Below are 20,927 nucleotides of genomic sequence, written 5' to 3' on the forward strand. Positions count from 1 at the left end.
CATATGTGTTACACTGTCCAAAGCATACAAAATTCCATGATGTTTAGAAAACTCTAATTACCATGCAAGACTACTTCAAAGACTTATTTCTATCACCGAGACTATAAGAATATATGAAAATGCAAATATACAATCACATTGATCAAACCACCAAAATCTAAGAGGTAGTCCACAGAAAAAATCCTGATAAAACAAATAATCAAAACATGTCTGTAAGCTAGGAAAGCCAAATGGAGTATAAAATTTTTGCATTTTTCGTGATTAAAAACTTTAATTTTTGCTAGAAAATATAAAATTCACATATTTAAATGAATAATACTGTGAATCAAACAATACTTCTATTTGCAAAGAAAATCGAGACCAGATGTCTACAGCCTGCAAGCCAAACCCAGCCTCCCACGCATGTCTGAAAGTCAGGTTTGAAAGAGCCACAACCACTGTGTCCACGTAATATATATGGCTGCTCTTTCTGTATGTAATGCAAAGTCAAGCAATTGTTCCAGATAAATGGTCCACAAACCTAAAATATTTACTGATATACTACAGAATGTTTATTCACCCCTGATTCAGACATATGCTGATAGGTGTACAACTGCTGAATAGCACTGCAAAAATTAACTATATATGTCACAATAAAGTCTTAAATGTCAAGGAATGCCAGATGCCAGCTATATTATAAATTCCTTTCCTTGGTGCTAGAGTGATGGCGCAGGTGGTAGGGCATTTGTCTTGCATGCGCTAACCTGGGAAAGTCTGCGAATCGATCCCCAGGCGTCCCATATGGTCCCCCAAGACAGGGGCGATTTCTGAGTACATAGCCAGGAGTAACCCCTGAGCATCACCAGATGTGACCCAAAAACAAAAATTCCTTTCCTTTTTGCATCTGAATGGTCCAAACATTTCTCTTCTTTCCATTTTCTGTGATCTAATATCACAGTGGTTTTACGCTTTTTTTTAATAATAGAAAGAATAAGTATAGTGCTATCCAAATGAACTTCTGCAATATAGAAATAGTCTTTATCTACATTGTAAGACACTGTAGCCTCTAGTCTCATGAAGTCACTAGGCATTTAAAATGTGGCTAGTGCATTCAAGGACTGAATTTTACATTTTTAGTTTTTATGAACTATGGCTACAATACTGTACAGTACAGACTGAACTCAACTAATTAAAATTTCAAAGTGTGACTCCCCCGGAAATTAGCAGAAACACATAATAATGTATGAACTAGGGGTAGAAAGAAAGTAAACACCATAAATTCAACTCAAGAAAGATTCCTTAGCTAGTATGCAAAAAACAGATTCTCAATTGCTTCATTATTATACCATCTTCATTCAATAAAGAGGAAAAACTATTTGCCATCTCTTTTACCAAAAGGCCTGATAAATTTGTGTATAAATCATAATTATGATATTCATTATTCTTAAATATGTAAATAAATTACACAAAAATATTATATATTGCTTTCCTTCAGAATTCCATCTCTGAAAATTGTCATTTCATTGCCCTTGACATTTTTAAAATGCTATAGAGAAGTCTAAGATATTAGGGTATATAAGACTTTTCTATACAGAAGTCCTTTATAAGTGGGTTCATAGAAAAACTATGACTGCCTCTGAATATGCAAAAAAATTTAGTCCCATTTGTTATAGAAAAATTGTTTCTATAGTCAAATCTTCCAAATGATATCTTCAGTCACATAATAAAATATAAACAAGTCAATTAGAAAATTAGAACAAATTAGAGAATGAAAAAAAACTTTTAATTATCAAGTGAAAAAATATAACTTTCCTATACTTTGCTCTACAACATTTACTCAAAACTATGAACCCAAACAATAAAGAATATATTGATATAATTTTTCAATTACATACTACTGATTACAGACTGCAGATCAACCAAGTTATTGTTGCAACTGAAGACAATTCACTAAAATATACAATCTGAAATAATAATACTCTTAAAAGTTCAACCTTTGCTTGTGATTGTGCCTAACTACATATATTTTTTTCAGTTTTTTAAATATGGTCCCTCAGAGATAGCCAAATTTTCTATTTTGTTTTCAATGCAGCTGGTAAAATAAACCATGCATTTTTGATTTTACAATCGCTGATATAAGTGTTACAAACACCTTTTTCAATTGGTAGTTAGTTGAAAGACAAAAAAAAATTTTAAGGGCACTTCTAGTTTGGTTCTTCTTCTGCATTTTAATCAACTGTTGCGGCAGGAACTTTAACAGAGAGATTTCTTCTGGTGTTGGTGATATGACGCTGCTGTGCTAAGAATGACCTTGCCGGAGTACAGGCCCCCGAGTCCTTGCCAGTAACACTGCCACTCACAAGTCTAGATTCCATCCCCAGCTTCTGAAATGCCAGGCTCTGGACAAAAACAAATAAATAAGTCACATGAGTACTGTTGGTCTGCATGATGATTTTCACAAATGTAAAGTTGTATAATCTTCAAAACAATTCTTTAAAAGTCGATTTTTTTCATCTTTTGATTAAAAATTTAGGTTCATAAGTTGAATAGCTAGAGAATAGGAGGAGTGAATGCTTTGCATGTGGGAGCCCTGAGTTCCATTCCCAACAATGTATGGTCTCTCCAGCACCACAAGTATCACAGAGTGAGGTCTTGAAACCAAATAAAAACCAAAGCAAAAGCTAATTAACCTGCACATGGTAAGGTTAGCTGGGAAGAGACAAGTAAAACATAATGCCTAATTTCTCTATTTTAAAGACACTACTATTTTGGGAGAGCAGGGGGTCACACCGGCAGTGCTCAGGAGTTACTCCTGGCTCTACACTCAGAAATCACTCCTGGCAGGTTCGGGAGACCATCTGGGATGCTGGGATTCAAACCACTATCCTTCTGCATGCAAGGCAAACACCCTACCTCCATGCATCTCTCTAGCCCCAAGACACTACTATTTTTGAAGTCATTAAAAACAGTAGCTTAAAATTATGTTCTATAATTAAGCTTAAAAATAATATCCAGGGCCCGGAGAGATGGCACAGCGGCGTTTGCCTTGCAAGCAGCCGATCCAGGACCAAAGGTGGTTGGTTCGAATCCCGGTGTCCCATATGGTCCCCCGTGCCTGCCAGGAGCTATTTCTGAGCAGACAGTCAGGAGTTACCCCTGAGCACCCCCGGGTGTGGCCCAAAAACTGAAAAAAAATGATAATAATATCCAAAAGTTTCAAAACAAATTTTTATGTTTGGGCCATCAATCCACTTACTGTAAGCAGACATCACACACAATAGGAAATCTTAAATTCATTGTTCTCAACTTGTGATCACTGTATTAACAATAGTATCAACCAGGAATATATTAAAAATACAAGTTCTATCCACAGACAGAATCAAATCATAAGTAAATCAGTACCTTTGCAGTTGAATTCAGTAATTTGTATTTTAACATGTCTCTGACACATGCTAAGTTTTATAAAACAAGAGTGCTCCAATTGGCTATTATCTATCCATATACTGGCATGTTACAAATAACTGTCATGGTTAGTGGTGAGTTTCTTAGTGAGAAAACTCATGATGTCTCTCACCTTTGAACAAAGAATACAATTTTACTATATGGCAGCATAGTTGGTAGCTGTATAATGTATAAAAGTACTCAAATCTTATAAAATATAGGTTTGAATAGAAAAAACTGGCTCTAATCTCTTTAATATCTTTATCAAATCACTGATATAGTTAAAAATTATTGATGATTGACATAAGCTCCGTTCTTGGACCTGTGCAGATACCAAGAACTCTAGATACAGAGGTCTGAGATTTTATCACCCATGATGGAGCTGAAGCCACAAGGCATCCAGGGAAGAGTAAATGAACATGCAAGGAGTCTATAGTTATTCCCATGACAGTATACTTCAAAGGTGGAGAAACCCTGTAGCTTTTAAGCCAAGAGAATTCCCTCTCTAATGTCCCCAATATTTACTGTGCCTATGCAGGGGAAAAAGAAAAAAAAAAAAGCACAAAATAATCTTTTATTTATTTATTTATCTATTTATTTTTTTATTTCCTTGTTCTGCTTTGGATATTTAAGTGCTGTCTACATTTCTTTTATTTTTTATTTTTTAATACTTTTTCTTTTTTTCCCTCATTTTTCCTTTTTGTGCTCTGTTATGTTTTTATTTCAGGACCATGGTTATTATGTGGTGCTTGCCTTTATTGCTGTAGTGCTCACTGGATTTATTTGATATCTCCTTTTGTATGGTTGTGGTATTTCACTTCTTTTTTTCCCTTTCCTCTCTCAAACTGAGGTTGAGAGCCTATAAAAGTACTCTGCTCATTTTCGGCTTATTTGATTTTTACCCCATTTTATTGCTTTTCTTTTCTTCAAACAAAACCACATAACTTGAACTATCTAGTTCCACCTCTCAAATAGAAGGGGAATAACGGAGGGTATCAAGACCAAACAGTTGTATGATCACTAAGTAGTAAGCTAGACACAGAGGGGACCACTTATACTAGAAGCCCAGGAGGTGAGGGTGAGGATATGGGATGCAAGTTAGGAACAGGGATGGAGGAAGGACAACTTTGGTGATGGGAATTCCCCTGATACATTGTTAATATGTACTGAAAATATTTCTGTGAAAGAATGTAAGCCATTTGGTCAAAATGAAAATTAAAAAAAATTATTGATGATTGAAATTCAATAAAAACAATGTTTCTAGCAACCAACCCTTCTAGCAACTAGCCTGCCTCTGTAGTAGACACATCTCTCTCCCTTTCTCTCTCTCATCTTTTTAGGAACTGTGGTTTGTAAAACTATTACTAAAAGTGAATCAGTGAATCATGCATATCACTTTATCTGCTTTCAGCACTCAATTCTTGTCCAGAGTAATCATTTCCAACTATCATTCAACAAATTTATATTTATTTATATTTTATACATTTATATTTTAACATGCCTGATCCTTTCTCTGACCTAATTTCACTCATTTTTATTATTTCTCTCATTTTTATTATCTCTGGGAATTATTCTCACATAATAAATTCTTTTTTAATATTCTAATGAGTAATCATTCTATGCCTGTTCCTTTTCCTCTGGCTTATTTCATTCATCATACTCTCCAGGTCTATCTATGTAAAGGCAAATTTCTTTCCTAACAGCTGCATACTATTTCATTGTGTAGATGCATCACACTTTTTTTAACCTCTCATCTGTTCTCAGGCATTTGTGTTGTTTCCAGTTTCTAGGTAACACAGAAGTGCAGATGCGTTTTTTTGCATTGTGGTTGTAGGACCTTAGTGTATATTCCCAGGATCAGTACTCCTGAGTCATATGGTGCTCAATTTCTAGGTTTTTGAAGAATACCCATACTGTTTTTCAAAAAGCCTCTACAGTCGCCATTAGCAAATAAGTCTCTTTTACCCCACATTCATACCATAACTCTTTTTTTGATGTGTGCCAGTCTGTGTGGAATGAAATGATTTCATTGTTGTTTTGATTTGCATCTCCCTGATGATTAATGATTTGGAGCATTTTTCCATGTGCCTTTTGGCTATCTGTACTTTTTCTTGAGGAAGTTTTTGCTCATCTCTTCTCCCCATTTTTTGCTGGAATTAGATGTTTCTTTCTGGTTAAGCTATCCCAGTATCTTACATATATTAAATATTAAAACCTAATCAGTAAATATAGGATAAACAGTTCTCACAATTTGTGGAAAATCTTTGTATTCTAGTCACCATTTCCTTTGTGGTACAGAAGCTTCTTAATTTAATGTGGTCCCATTTGTTTATCTTTGCTTCCACTTGCCTGGTCAGGAGTGTTTTATCCTGAAAGATAGCTGTAGCTTCAATGTCATGAAGAGTTCTTTCTATGTTTCCCACTATATACCTTATGGTTTCAGATATAATAGTAAATTCTTTAATTTATTTAAATTTGAGTTTTTTGCATCATAGTAGAGGGGTATAATTTCATTTTCTTGCATACAGATGACCAGTTTTCCCACTTATTTAAGAGGCTTTTCTTTATTTAGTGTTTTTACACCTTTATCAAAGATTAACTGAGACTCAGTCTCAGAATTTTAATTCTATTCCACTAATCTGAGGACTGTCTTTATGCCAATACATGCCATTTTAATTACTATCACTTTGTAAAAATAGTTTGAAGTTGGGGGAAATAATAATACCAAGGATTGCTTTAGCTATTCAGGGTGGGTTATGTGTTTTTGCATAGATGCAGCAAATGTTGGGAACTTAGGAAATATCCTTGGCCTAGAAAAAACAAACAAAACAGGGTGTCCCTACCCATAAAGCATCCTGTCCTAAAATTAACTACAAGCTCCAGGCATACTAATTGTCCAACCCCAAGGTCTTTCTTCATGGTCTCCGGAGGTTTCATTGATCTTTTGTACTGATTTTTGGATTCCAGGTCATCAATTCCTACTCTAACTTTTTAAAATTTATTTTAAGAATATGCACCACATAGTTGACATAAATGATCATAATAAGATTTATCTTCAAGTGAAAGCAAAAATATTTTAAAAATTATAAAAGGAATACAAGAAAATGTAAGAAAAAAGAAAAAATACTGAAGCAAGCACATTTGTGAAAATCATGGTTCTCAATGAAGTCATTAATACAATGGCAAAAGGTTTAGTAAGATCTTGTTGTTAGCTTTCCATTCTATTAAAATGGTGTTTAATAGAATGAACTATAAGGATGACAGCATCAATAAAATGAAGCTGTCTAGGAATTCAAAGCAATATTACTGATACTACAACTTTTAGGGGCACATACTCAACTGCCAGACCTCTTGGAAGAAGGAAGATATGGAGGAAGAGTGCCCATACTCATTCCAAAAAGCCTATTGACATCAGCCAAAAAAAAAACGGCATGCCTAAAGTTTGGTCAGACTGGTGTCCCTGAAGGTAATTGTAGAGGGTCAGTGATGAGGCAGGGTCATCGATATACAGTGGTTGTAGGTCATAAATGCAGCAGATGTGGTTTCACCTGGCAGGCAGGGGGTTGGTCTGTCCTCTCCTCTTGAGATGAATAGCCTTCTGCTGCATGAGCTGGTATAACCATGATCTTTCACAGTTGGTTTACATTTCAAGAAAAGAGTGAGTCTATGGAGCTGCTCAGTTCCAACATGGTAACTGTGTTTGTCCGTACTGTAAGTTTTATTATTCTCTTCCTCCTGCCTGCTTTGTGCTTTATTTGTTGGTCATTTTCCAGTTTCTTAAGCTGTGTATTCAAGTTATTTGTGTGGTTCCTTTTTACTTCATGATGAAATTTGTGCAGAGCTATCAACTTTCCTCAACAAAACATTTAATCTGTCCTCCAAATACTGGCAGATTGTATCTGCATTCTTATTTATTTCCAGGAATCTTTTGATTTCTTCTCTGACCTACTGATTTTTCAGAAATGTTTAATATTTAGTTTCCAGGTTTTTGCATTGTTTGTCCATTTCAGTTTATGATTAACTTCTATTTTCAGTGCATCATGCTCTATAAAGGTATTTGGTATGATTTCTATCTTCTTGTCTTTGTGGAGGTATGTTTTGTGTCCCGGCATATGGCTTATTCTATAGAATGCCCATTGGTATGGGGGATAATAAGCTCTATATATGTCTGCTAAGCTTCTCTTCCATTTCTTTATTCAAAGTATTTATCCAGTGAGCTTTAGTGTAGTTGACTCACACCAAGGGGTAAAAGTGTTGAAGTCTACTACTAATACTGTGTTGCTATTAATGTCTTCCTTCAAGTCTATTAGCAGTTGTTTGAAGTGTTTTGCTGGTCTCCCATTAGGTATATATATATATATATATATATATATATATATATATATATATATATATATATATATATATATATATGTTCATGAGTGTGAGTTCTTCATGGTGTACATGTCACTTGATAATTAAGAAATTACCTTAAAGGTTTCTCATAACCTTTTTGAGCCAGAAGTCTATGCTATCTGGTAATAGTAGGCCACCTCAACCTTTTAGAGGGGATTATTTGCTTGAGTTGTTTTCCAACTTCCAAAGTCAAAGGTATTTTAACTTTGTTTTTTGAACATTTCTTTTTTTTTTTTTTTTTTTTTGGTTCTTTAACTTTTGACTTTGAGTCTGTGTTTCAATGTATTTTTTACAGGCAGGCTCTAGTATCATTGATTCATTATATTTCAAGTGGCCAGAGATGATGAAGGTCTTAATATGTATTCCTAAACAGTGTGTATTAGTTTGAAGTGGGTGAAGGTGGTGATCTACAAATACCTCAGAAAGTAAAAGCATCAAAATGAAATGAAAATGTTTAACTAACATGAAGAGACCACCTGTTTATGACATTTTAGAAAAAAGAATTAACAGAAGATACCCCAATATAACACATACAAGGTAAAAAAATCACAGTCAATATTTTCTTTTGGGAAGGATGTTTTGGACTTATGGCTGGCTCTGTGTTTAGTGTTCTCTCTTGGTTGGTGCTGGTAATTAAACCTGGGTCTTCTGCCTAAAAAGCAAGTGCCCTATCCAACGGCCTATCTCTCTGGTGTCTTATTCAACTTTTATAGGTATATATTTCTATTTACTGATATTTGATATATTTGAAAAAAAATGATAAACTTCCCATCATTGACCGAATTTTAACTTACCTTATTATACCAAGCAGAAACAATGAGTTTTTCTTCATAATCACGAAATTTTGCTACTTTACATTCACTCTAGAATAAAAGGAAAAAATGAGAACTTTGAAAATTCCACAAAATCACTGCAAGTAAATTTTTTCACTATATTCCTAACTAAAAGAATTTGACAAAACACTGCAAGAAATAGTCAAAACAAAAACTGATATGTGGGAAAATGCATAATATCTTTTAAAACAATAAAATTAGTAAATATTGCAGAAAATTTATTGGTAAAATATATATCAAACTGGGACTGGAGAGATAGCATGGAGGTAAGGTGTTTGCCTTTCATACAGGAGGTCATCGGTTTGAATCCCGGCATCCCATATGGTCCCCTGAGCACTGCCGGGTGTGACCCAAAAACCAAATATATATATATATATCAAACCATAATGAGACTAGTCATTCTTATGATACATGGTTGATTACTGAGAACAAAGGAAACAAATGGCTCAGATCACAAAGTAGAGATGTCCCATATAAGAGTTGAAATCAAAGCAAGAGGATATAGTCTAAAAAAATAATAAAACAAAATTCTTTACAATTTCCTATAAAGGCTTATATGGAACTGACATCTCAATTCTCAGTTTCCTGTAAACTGGACCATACTTACATCCATCTGAGAGGTTGAAATCATTTATTTACTCTAATACAGCTAATTTTATCATTTTGTTAAATGCCATAGTGTGCTTATATAAAACTATAATTTTGAAGCATATCTGGATAAGATGCTGTTGTCCTGATGTAGGCATCTACTCAACACAAAGGCTTGTCATCAAGCAAGAGGACAATGAATACCCTGTGCTTCTTGAACTTTTCTCCCTTTGTGTAGTGTGAGCAATTATGAATACATTCAAGGGAGAACTGTCAGCACACTTAAAAGAACTGCATTTCAAAGCAGATAGAGGGCGTATGCTTCACTTCTCACTGTAACTACCAGTGCAACTTACAATTCAGAGATGCAGCCCAAGTTGTCATTATTTTACAAATGAGAGTATCTGGGAGAAGAAGTAGCAATGTCTGATGCAGTCATAACCCTGAACTCTGATATACTAATATTTAATAAGCTGGGAGCACAGGCTCGGGCCTCCAGCTGCTCCCACAAGAAAAACTCTGCCAAGGAGCAGTAACTCTGAGTTCAAAGTACTTGAACTCACTATACAGATGACTAACTGGGCCTTGGGCTACCAAGTCAATTTAATATAAGAAGAAACATCTGAATGTACTCTGAAAAATGAGAAGTATTTCTTCAGGGACACCCATTTCTGCCATTTCTTTATGGCTTACACAAAGTTTATATAAAGCTGGCAATATAAATCTTTAAAAACAAAAGATTTCCACTACAGTCCCTAATATTCTTAAACTTCTTGTGAATCTTGAGCATATATGTCAAATATGCAGCATTATCAGTATTCAAATTTCACAGTACAAAAGATGTATTAATATGCAAGTTTTACCTCCAGAATTTCAATTCTTCTTTCCTTCTCAGCCAACTGCTTTCTAAGTAGCATTATTTCAGCTGATGCTGGATTTAATTTTGGATCCAATGTTTTTATTACCTATTTAAAGAAAGAATACCTTAAATTTAAATCATCTTACTAATAATGAGATATAGGAACATAGTTTATAAACTTTGTGTAAGTATAACTTATCCAGATATGTGAAAATAAATTATTTAGTCTATATATATATATGTATATATATAATATATATATGATGGCATAAAAACTCAGTACCAAATGAATTATCTCTAAAATAACATTCCCTTCTCCAAGACATACAAAACAAGCACTTAATTTAATTTTCTCAAACCGGGACACTGAGGTTGTCAAAGAATTCTTTTTACACTTAAATGAATAAAAAGCAAAATACCACATTTCCAATAAAGCCATCTGTATAACAGAGTTACACATCTACTTTTCAAGAAACTAAGAGGATATGTATATATATACACATACACACATACATACATACATACATACATATAGCCTTCTATATTCAAAGAGGTAAAGGAGACCGAGTAGAAGACTACATGCCTAAAAATAATGTTGAGTTTTCTGAAACCACTGTGATCTTGGCAACACGGAGGTATATGGGATGCAGAAATACAGAATGTGGCACTTCTTATCATAAAAGGAGATACAGAGGCTGGAATGATAGTATAGTGGACAGGGCATTTGCTGATACATGGCCAGCAACCATATGGTTGTTCAAACACTGTCAGAAGTAATTCCTGAGAGCAGAGCCTGGAGTACCACTGAGTATGGCACAAAAATAAAAACTAAATAAATAAAGGAGATACATCAAAGAAGTTAAATCACAATACTATTATTAAGATAAAACTATAATTAACAACCTTTAGTAAAAGTATGGTTGTGAGTTTAATGTAGTAGACACTCAAGGCTTTATCTCTGCAGTCTTCTGGGAGTGAGAGCTGGCAATCTCACTCAACACCCCATAAATCCAGAAGCTCCAGAAGCCACATCCATATTCCAAGCTCTTCCATTTGAACTCTTTGGCCCAGCTCTACAGATTCAGAGCCAATCCTCTAAAAATCCATGGGTATACCAGTCTTCTGGTTGAAAACTCTAGGGCACTTTCAGGAGGGGAGTGGCCAAGTCCCTGCCCACCTGTTAAATAAAGCCTTGGCAGCCACATCCACAGTTAATCACCATTGCTATGCTAATAGCCCAGTTTAATTGCTTCTCAACTAATTTCTGCAGACACACAAAACTAAAAAATATCCTTGGTACACCAGTTCGGGGGCTGAAAACTCAGGGGTCTTTTCAGAGTGAGGAACAGGCAATCACCCCTCACATCCCTACAATTGGAAACTCCTGCAGCCATAGCCACATCCAACATCCTCCAACAATGTAAGCTCATAGGCCCAGTTCTACAGATACTAGACTTCCTGGAGAGCACCAAAATCTCCAAACTCCTTAATATTGATTTCCTAGGAAGAGCACACTAAATTAGATGGAAAAGTAGCAGAGAAGCCAATTAAGTTTCATAAACAAAAACAACACCACAGAATGCTCAACTAGAAACAAACAACTTAGTACACCTCAGACAATGATTTAATGATTCCACTGTGAGATATAACAATTTTCACCAATTTTCTTTTCTGAAGTATTTTTCAGTAATTCTATTAACATTTACAAGCAATAAAAATACCAAATCATGGGGTGGGTGGGAAAAAATACCAAATCATTTTGTGACTGCCAAAATGGCAGGCTACAGGGTGGGTGGGAAATGGGGGACAATGGAGAAAGGAAAGTTACATTGGTCAGGGGATTGGTGTAGGAACACTGAATGCAGAAACAACTATTAACAACAACTTTGTAAACCACAATGTTTAAAGTAATTAAAAATAAATGACATTTTATAATCTGAGAAAAATGTTATGTGTGGTATGTTCACAATAATAGCTATTACCAAAAATGTTACAACCAAAGGTTAAGAGCAGTTGTCTGTGGGAGCTTTCCCGTGTTCTGTTACCATTTTCTACTAAAAAAGCATTGATGCTTTGTCAATGAATCCAAAAAAATGGTCTGTATTCTTCCCAAACTAACTACTAGAAGTTGTACATGGCCAAGTCTGAGATTTTTCCCAGTGAAATGAGAGCAAGCCTGGACTGTGCTCTTTCCAGACCTGACTGTGACAATTCTATGAGCTGAATAGAAATTCTGTTGTCTTTTGTCTACTAGTTAGATCTTAGAAACCCCTCAATGAAGGGAGAACGAGCCTCAGAATTAGGGCTTAGCAGGGCACCCATCATCCAAGGGCTGGATTTCAGATCATTAGGAAATAAGGTTCTACCTAGACAGCCTTGAGATCTTGAAGTTTATCTGTTGTGTAGCAATTATTTTCAATGCAACTATTAAATACTATATAAAATTTCTCTAGGATAAAAAGATAAATGCCTCTGTCATTTTAGTTCTGTTATAAAATCATTCATTTCTAGTAAATAGAGTGTGTTTCATTCTCTGAGAGAATACTTGAAGTTAGTTAACTAAAAATATGTGTTACTCATAAAAATAAAAGATTTTGTAAGACTTGTTTCTTAATACATATTGAAGAAAAGTATGAAATAGTGAAAAAAAGAATAACAAGCCTGAAAATTTTTAGAAGTGTGTTTAACATCCACTCAACACCATATGCTGAAACAATTTTGAAAAAGCTTTAACTTTCCCTAATGATCTGTCTTCACTCTGAGAACAACTGATCCCATAAGTTGCTTTCTCTAATGAAGTCACTACAATTCCTGAGGTAAGCAGGCTTATATAACTGTTTGTTTATTCTGAAGATGATGAATTGAGAGGAGAGAGAGTAGTTTTCTAATAGGGCTAACTTGTAGCCTAATTGTGACTAGGAGCAACAAAGTGAGGAAGCGACGGGCCAGAGCAGAACTTGGGTCAAGGAGATCTGAGGTTTGCATGACAATAGACTCACATTTCTTGCCTTCTCTAGGTACATTTTGTATCTTTCCTCCATTGCTTTCATATCTTCATCTTTCTTCTGAAGAGCTGCCTCAAGTTCACTGATCTTCTGAACTATTATTGAAAACAAAATAGGACACAAACGATTTAGAATATGTGTCACATACACACACATTACTCATAACTTATTTTCTATAGACTGCAAGAGAATTTAAGACATACCTTTTGCTTATTCTTTGTAAGTGAATCTTTAAACTTTTGGACTAATACATCCATTGGTTCCTGATCCCCTTTTTTCCTGATAAAGATCTATAATTTTAACTTTCTTAATGTCTTACTTTAATTTTCTCATATTGGATATTTCAATAAACAAATATACATTGTAGTATATATACAACCATTGATAGAAAATAAACAAAACCTTTCTTCTAATTAATGCTTAAATTTCATTTTAATCTGATTTTAAACCATTTTAGTTACATTTCCATAGTATTAATTCTATCATATTTTACAATGTTTGATACTCCTATATATCAGTTCATTTTATTTTTTTAAAAAAAAGTCTTGCTATAAATTTAGACACTATTGATTAAATGACTGAAAACGAATGTTTCTTACTTGCAACATATGTGTTTCTGCATTAACTAAAGACATCTATACAGCTTTTGTATCATGCAACTAAAAGGACATGTCTTGAGGTATAGTCTGAAGGACCCAGTCTACTCCAAAATACCTACCATTCTGGTTTACATCTGGCTGAAGATCTTCAATAAGCTCTTGTTTCTTCTGTAATTCTTCATGGACCTCTGTTAGTTTTTCCCTAAGTAGTGGAGAAAGTATGGAGCTTTGTAATCAAAAATATCTAAGAAAAGTTGGCTTATGCCATATAATATTCATGGGCTATGAAGAAGGAAGTGACAGAGACTTCTGTTTCCTCACCTGTGTGAGGAATAAACACCTGCCAACTGTTACATGGGCGGGTGTGAAAATATACACAGCTGGCACATGTCGGGAGCCAAAATGTTCATTTTCTTGCCCCTTACCATTTTCACTTCCTAAGATAGTTTAAGGGTATGTCTTATAACATAAATATCATTTCCACAAAGCCCAGTTGTGACATTTGTCTACTTTGACAAATTTCGAAAATGACATCAGCAACAGAAAAGTATAGAGATTTGGGGTCACTGACAGGCTAAATATTTTCAATTTTTTTTTCTTTTCACTGAGTTGGTGGCAGTGCCAAACATTCAATTGGCACTCTGGCACTTGCTTTTATAAACAATACCAGAAAATACAAGTACATTAACTTTAGGAACTTTTAAAAACCCTTCCCTTTCATATTTGAAATATCATTTTACTTACATATGAGCTTCCAACTTCTGCTTTAATTTGCTGGACTATAAAAATTTAAGAAAGTTACTATAAGATAATTGTTGTGATAAAATTAAATTTTACAGATGTTATTTAAGATTATACTGTTTAAGTGATAATTTTACATTTAATTTAATTTTTTAATTTCTAATAACATAGTTGCAAAAAATTCATTTTTACATTCATTTTAACTCAGCATATATGGAAAGGGAGAATAGGAAATTACATAAATTTAAGAGCAAAAAGGAAAATACTTTATATATCAAATACATTGAAAATAAAAAGTATGCTAAAAATAACAGATGCAAGCTGAATGTGATATATTGAGGAGTATCAAACATTTGAATACCTAATGAATCATTTATTAAAATATAAATTTTTACATTTTACATATTTAATGAAGAATAAATTTAAAGAACTAAAGTAATTACCTAACACATTTTAATTATAAATGCAAAGCTGAAAATTAGCATTAACAAAATGAAGCAACATAATTTTGGTTCAAACAAAACTGAAAAAAAAGATTTCTATTCTAAAGTCAAATAAAATAAAATCTCTAATATATAGAATAAGGAACTTAAATAAGTTCCTTAAAGACTTCTACTTTAAAATATTTAAATTAAAATTGGAGCTCTATATTATATACTGAATAAGGAATTTAAATAAAATCTGAAAAAATAATTTGGGTACCAATACAAATTTTTAAAAAAATAAATTTGAAATCCTTAAAATCAGAGATCCCAAATTTATTCCTTCCCCCCAAAAAAAATCCTATTTTAGTAGTATTCCCTTAGCATGACTTAAAAAGTATTTGTATTAGAGAGGTTACAATACCGTATATATGTACATATGAGATGCCGCCATGCATGAGACGATTTCTATTTTCCAAGCCCCCAGGGAAAAAAGAGAAAATAATATAAAGGATATAAGAGACAGAAAGGAAACATGACCCTTTCAATCTTCCTTTCATCTCTTTACTTGTTCTCCCTTGTTTACTTTCCCATCAACAAAAGTCTGATCAACATAACTATCTATCTAATCAGAATCTAACATGGAATGACTATAGAAAAAAATCCTATTTTTGTTGTTTTTGAGTAAAATTTGTCCATTCCCCATTACTATTTTTTCTCCTAAGCAGATAGACTCAGACTATCAAAATATAGCCAGAAACATGGACAATAAGTTATTCTCTTTATTTCTTTCTGAGAGAGGCAACACCGATTGGTTGTTCAGCAGCATTCACACTGAGTGATGTTTCTGGGATCCAATTGGGGTTGGCTGAATTCAAGGCAAGTGCCTCCATCTCTGTGCTATCTCTGGGTCCTAAGATACTCTTCTTTTCTAATCAGGGTTGGCTTCATGCAAGGCAAGTGCCTCAAACTCTGTATTTTCTCTCCAGCCCTAAGATGTTTTCTTTCAAGTCCTCATCTCTGCCCTCACAAAAGACGAGAAATGGCAAGGCCAAGAGTTAGTACAGAAATGGGGAAGAAATAAGGGATAATGACTTCAAAATTGAATTTATATTTCTATCCTTAAGAGATCAGAATAATCCAGTCTTTAATGTTCTTTTGGTAGAAATCATCTTCTCCTTCTCTCTTTATTTAGAGGACTTTTTCAGTTATGACTGTTAATGATGCCCTCACTATGGTGTTTTGTTCTCCCCTCGTGTCATCCTCAGTCAAGCAATACTGTGAAGGCCTCAACTGTAGCATCTCTCTGTGAGGAACTGCCCTAAACTTAGGAGTCATGACTGAAGTAGAATAGAAATCACCTTTCAAAACAGGATTAATTCGTAAGTTTCAAACTGGCAAAAATCACTGCATCTGCCATGCAGATATATACGGTATTTAGGGTTACCCTCAATGATAAGTGCAGCACTTTCAAATAAAAATCTAATTTGAGCATCAGAACCAATTGACAAGACCATACCCGGAAGAACTGCCAAATTTTCTGTTACTTACACTTTCTCCTTCAGATTTGGAGCCTTGTTCCTGTAAAGATTTCTGAAGGTCCTCGATCTGCTGTTGTAGTTCTCGGATGCGCTCTTGGCTCAACCTGTTGTTATACAACAAAGCATGGGTGTTTATTCACATTGAAATTCAGAGAAGGACCCATAAAGATGCAGGTATGCAATAGAAATGCATAAAAGAATAACCATACCTGTGGCATGGTATAATATATATAGGCTACAATAAAGGGAATGTTTCTTAAAAGACATTTTATCCAAAATGCACTTGATTCACTATTTCACTACAGCCTAATTTTTATATTTATATTCATATATATGTGTATATGTATGTATACACAAATACATACATATAAAAATAGAGAGAGCCTTTTGGTTTGGTTTTGATCCACACCTGGAAGTGCTCAGGGCTTAGTCTTCACTTTGTGATCAAGATAACTCCTTTGAGACTGAGAGGACCAAATAGGGATTTCAGGATTAAACCTGGGTCACATGTATGCAAAGCAAAAGCCTTTTGAGCTAAACTATCTGACCAGTCCTATATATATATATATATATATTTTGCTTTGTTTTTTGGGCCACACCCGTTTGATGCTCAGGGGTTACTCCTGGCTAAGTGCTCAGAAATTGCCCCTGGCTTGGGGGGACCATATGGGATGCCGGGGGATCAAACCGCGGTCCTTCCTTGGCTAGCGCTTGCAAAGCAGACATCTTACCTCTAGCACTACCTTGCCAGCCCCTCAACAGTTATATTTTAATGATTGAAAAACAGGTTTCCTTTTTATATTTTATATTTCACATTATATTGGATGAATATTACTATATTCACTGTATTTCTAGCACTACTTAATGACATTTTTTTTCCTTCCTGAGTATCTTTATTTTTCCAGAAGCTTTTTTCCCAGTATAAAACATTTTCAAATGGTAATTTAGAGTACAACTAAGTTCCTTTCAGGGAAGAATGTTTTCTGCTTTCTCTCTGACTATACAAGAAACAGATGTTCAGAGTAAAATATTTAGAAATATTTAGAAAACAGAACAGTTCTGTCTCTTCTATGTAAGGTCCTGATCAGTTCTTTCTCCCACCTCTGCCTTCCACAATACATACATATACAGACACTGTATTTTTACAAAAATTGACCTAATTGTGACATTTTTTATTGTTCTCAAATTAATTTTAATTGTCATTCAATTTTCTTTTCTAGTTCATGATACTTCTGTAAACCATCTCACTGTCCTTGTCATTGCCACAACTTTTTAAACACTTTAAATGGCTTTTTATTTAAAGATATTAGAACTAATAACTAGTATAGATTTTAAACTTTATAAAATCGAATTCTTTAAAATCCTACTTGGGAATTACTTCTTATGGAAGTCACCAACAAGTTAATATCTGTTTTCTTTTTGCCATTTATATCAACCAATCTATATGCATGTTCACACTTGTAATTATAATGTATAAAATAAAACACAAAATACTACTCTGATACAAAACCCAAGTATTATGTAGTAATCATCAATGTGCATTTCTCTATCAAATCTCTAAAAATTGAAAATTAGCATCTCCAGGACTAATAACTAGCATAAAACTGTAAAATTTGGGCATGTGTGCTTTCCTTACAAAATTCAAGTTTATAACTATAAATGGGTTGAGGGACAAAATGTAAGTATCTCCAAACTTTGTAGAGGTTCCTTAGATTCAATAGAATTTGGTTAAATAAACTCAAATACCTTTATTGATAACCAAAAGCAAGAGACATAGGAACTGATCTACAGAACTGAGCTTACCATGACTGAGGGAAGGCAGGTAAGGAGAGAAGGGTGTGTGTGTGTGTGTGTGTGTGTGTGTGTGTGTGTGTGTGTGTGTGTGTGTGTGTGTGTGTGTGTGTGTGTGTGTGTGTTTGAAAGCTATATGCATGAAACTCAATCATTAACAGTAATGTAAATCATGATGCCTAAAATATAAACTCTATGAAATATTAAGCAATCTGGTAAACAAAGACTACTAACATTATTAAGTAAGGAAGAAATTACCAAACATCTCTATCAGCATTGCTTTAACTTCAATATTTGTCACACCTGTGAATCAAGATTATGTGTGTGTGTGTGTGTGTTTAGCAATTAATCTAATGATTTTTCAATCACAAATGAGTCATCACCTTTGCTCAGTTTCTAGTTCATTCATCTTGCGGTTCTTCTGTTCTAGATGCTCCTGAAGTTCTTCAATCCGTTCATTCTCAGTACCTTCCTGCTGTAAGCGAAGCATCTTGTTTTCATGCTGTAGTCGTATAAACACCTCCCTGACATCAAAAGCAAACAACTGTTTTAAGATCTTAAAGCTTTTTACAAGCCTAACTTTTGTGAAAAGAAAGTTCCTAACCATGCAATAGCTGGCATTTTTAAATGCCACCAAAAGCTTCTGAAAGATTTTAATACCCATGTCTATACATGGAAGTGCACTGAAGTACAATAATCAAATGACAAATAGTTGATATTATAGTTGAGATTATAGGTTAGAAGGTTATGCCACTGAGCACTTATTTTATTTTGGGGATCCTTAGAGATAATATAAATTATTATACAGGGAAATTTAGAAACTACTTAAAGGTAATAGAGAGTCTTGGGAAACATGAAAAAATATACATCTACAATAATTAAATCATAACTCTCTCTAGAATATTTTAGAAAAATTATAAAGGATAGCTTACATGTGTGTTTTTTTACAAAGCAGAATTATTACATCAAATAAAGAGGTAATAATAATACTCTTCTACCTGCTTCCCTTTTTAAGTCCCACTCTTAAAAGCCAACTAATTTTATTAATCCCATTTTTATTCTAAATGCCTAAAGCATCACTCAAAATAAACAGCTCATATGTTTATATTTAAAATAATGTTCATATCCTGGAATATTAATAAAAAATACAAGTCAATTTCTAGGGAAGCATAAAAAAGTTATGTTTTAACAGAAAATACAGAGCTCAACAACTTTGTAATTAATCACAGTAGAAGTAGTCAGTCACATCCTACATGTTTTATTCTACACGTTTAATGTCCATAACATGCAACATGACAAAGTTGCATTGCGGAGAATAGAGCTGGAGTGGGAGGCTAAAACCAGAAATGACTTTTAATAGGTATAGCATCTCTTCAAGGGATGATGAAATGTTCTAAAATTAGATGGTGAACATGGCTGTTGCCACCTATCCTGAAAACCACTGAAACATACCTGGTAGAGAAAGGAGAGACCTCCCAATCAATGTTCAGGGGCTCAGAGGTTACTCTAGCCAACCAAATAGAGTGATGTTGCTTGGGTTTAGTGGTGAGGGGGAGCTCCAGGACTTCACCAGATAGTGCCGGAGTGCATGCAACTCCAGAGATGGCACTTGAGACCTTGTGCATGGAAGGTAACTCTTTGAGCTACAATCAGTTTTTAAATGAGGGGATGATATCTCAGCAAAGCTGATGGACTAAAGAATAAACAGAGTGAATAAATCTGTTACCACAAAAAAGGCCAAAAAGAAGTGGGGGGAATTAAAATGCCACATGAGTCAATGACTAATACTAAACAAAGAAGTGAAATATGAAGATATAAACTGGGCTAAAGAAATGAGAGAGCAGGTAAGATGCTTGCCTTGCATGCAGCTGACCCAAGTTCAATCCCTGGCATCCCTGTGGTCCTCAAAAGCACAAAGCAATGATCCCTGAGTGCAGTTAGGAGTAAGTCCTGAGCACAGCCAAATGTGGCTCAAAAAATAAAACATGAGCAAAACCAAAAATGTATATATTGGGTGAAGAGCAATCTCTAAAATTTAAGTTTTATTTAAAATGCGTCATTCTTCCTGCTATAATTGAAAATTAGTATTTTTTTGCCAATGTGAAACCAATTGCAATCTACTTAAAAGATTTATATTAAGTTTAAGGATATGAAAATAAATTCAACACAATAAAACTTCTGCTATGAAACTCAGAACACATTATTCAACTAGAGTGTAAAATATTACTTCCAATAAATTTTTAAAATACCAGATTAACAATAATGATGATGACGATGAATGTTAGGGCCTATGCTCATAAAATAAAATGTTTGAAAACTCATAAATTTGCAAAACACAAATCACAATGCAATCTTAAGTATGAATAACAAATAAAAACTAATTACCTATATTCTACTGGCATAATCTCAGCAGCAAGGTTCTCATAACTTTTTGTAGCAGATGCATCTAAACAACAAGAAACATGTTTTATCTCTTCAGTCCTTTTATAAAATAAAATTACTTTTCTAAAGACAGGAAGATTCACCTGTTTGACTCAGGTGGTCCTGTTGTACTTGTGAACATCGAAGCTCTTCATTTGTCTCCTTCAGGGTATCACGCTGTTCTATTAGTCTCTTAAAAGAGAATTGTGCATGTTAGCAAAATATTAACTCTGCCCATGGGTAATGTGCTTTACTTTACAATTAATTTAGCTTAATAGTTAATTTGATGATTGCTTATTCAATTTTAAATGT

The 20,927-nt window shown here is 34.1% G+C and overlaps 1 protein-coding gene across 1 annotated transcript in view; it reads right to left on the reverse strand.

The window, feature by feature from the left end:
* Window positions 1-1,863: 1,863 nt before the first annotated feature.
* The window catches only part of HOOK1 (hook microtubule tethering protein 1), a 67,016-nt gene continuing 47,952 nt past the window's right edge, over window positions 1,864-20,927 (reverse strand). The window contains exons 13-22 of the mRNA XM_049774583.1: window positions 20,720-20,807; window positions 20,580-20,640; window positions 18,578-18,718; window positions 16,414-16,507; window positions 14,444-14,478; window positions 13,819-13,901; window positions 13,095-13,195; window positions 10,100-10,201; window positions 8,610-8,678; window positions 1,864-2,378 (exon numbers count right to left, since the gene is read on the reverse strand). Of these exons, the coding sequence (XP_049630540.1) occupies window positions 2,208-2,378; window positions 8,610-8,678; window positions 10,100-10,201; window positions 13,095-13,195; window positions 13,819-13,901; window positions 14,444-14,478; window positions 16,414-16,507; window positions 18,578-18,718; window positions 20,580-20,640; window positions 20,720-20,807 (945 nt within the window). The 3' untranslated portion in view covers window positions 1,864-2,207. The remainder of the gene's footprint in view (window positions 2,379-8,609; window positions 8,679-10,099; window positions 10,202-13,094; window positions 13,196-13,818; window positions 13,902-14,443; window positions 14,479-16,413; window positions 16,508-18,577; window positions 18,719-20,579; window positions 20,641-20,719; window positions 20,808-20,927) is intronic.

This window comes from Suncus etruscus, chromosome 6 (assembly GCF_024139225.1).
Source record: "Suncus etruscus isolate mSunEtr1 chromosome 6, mSunEtr1.pri.cur, whole genome shotgun sequence".
NCBI lineage: Eukaryota > Metazoa > Chordata > Mammalia > Eulipotyphla > Soricidae > Suncus > Suncus etruscus.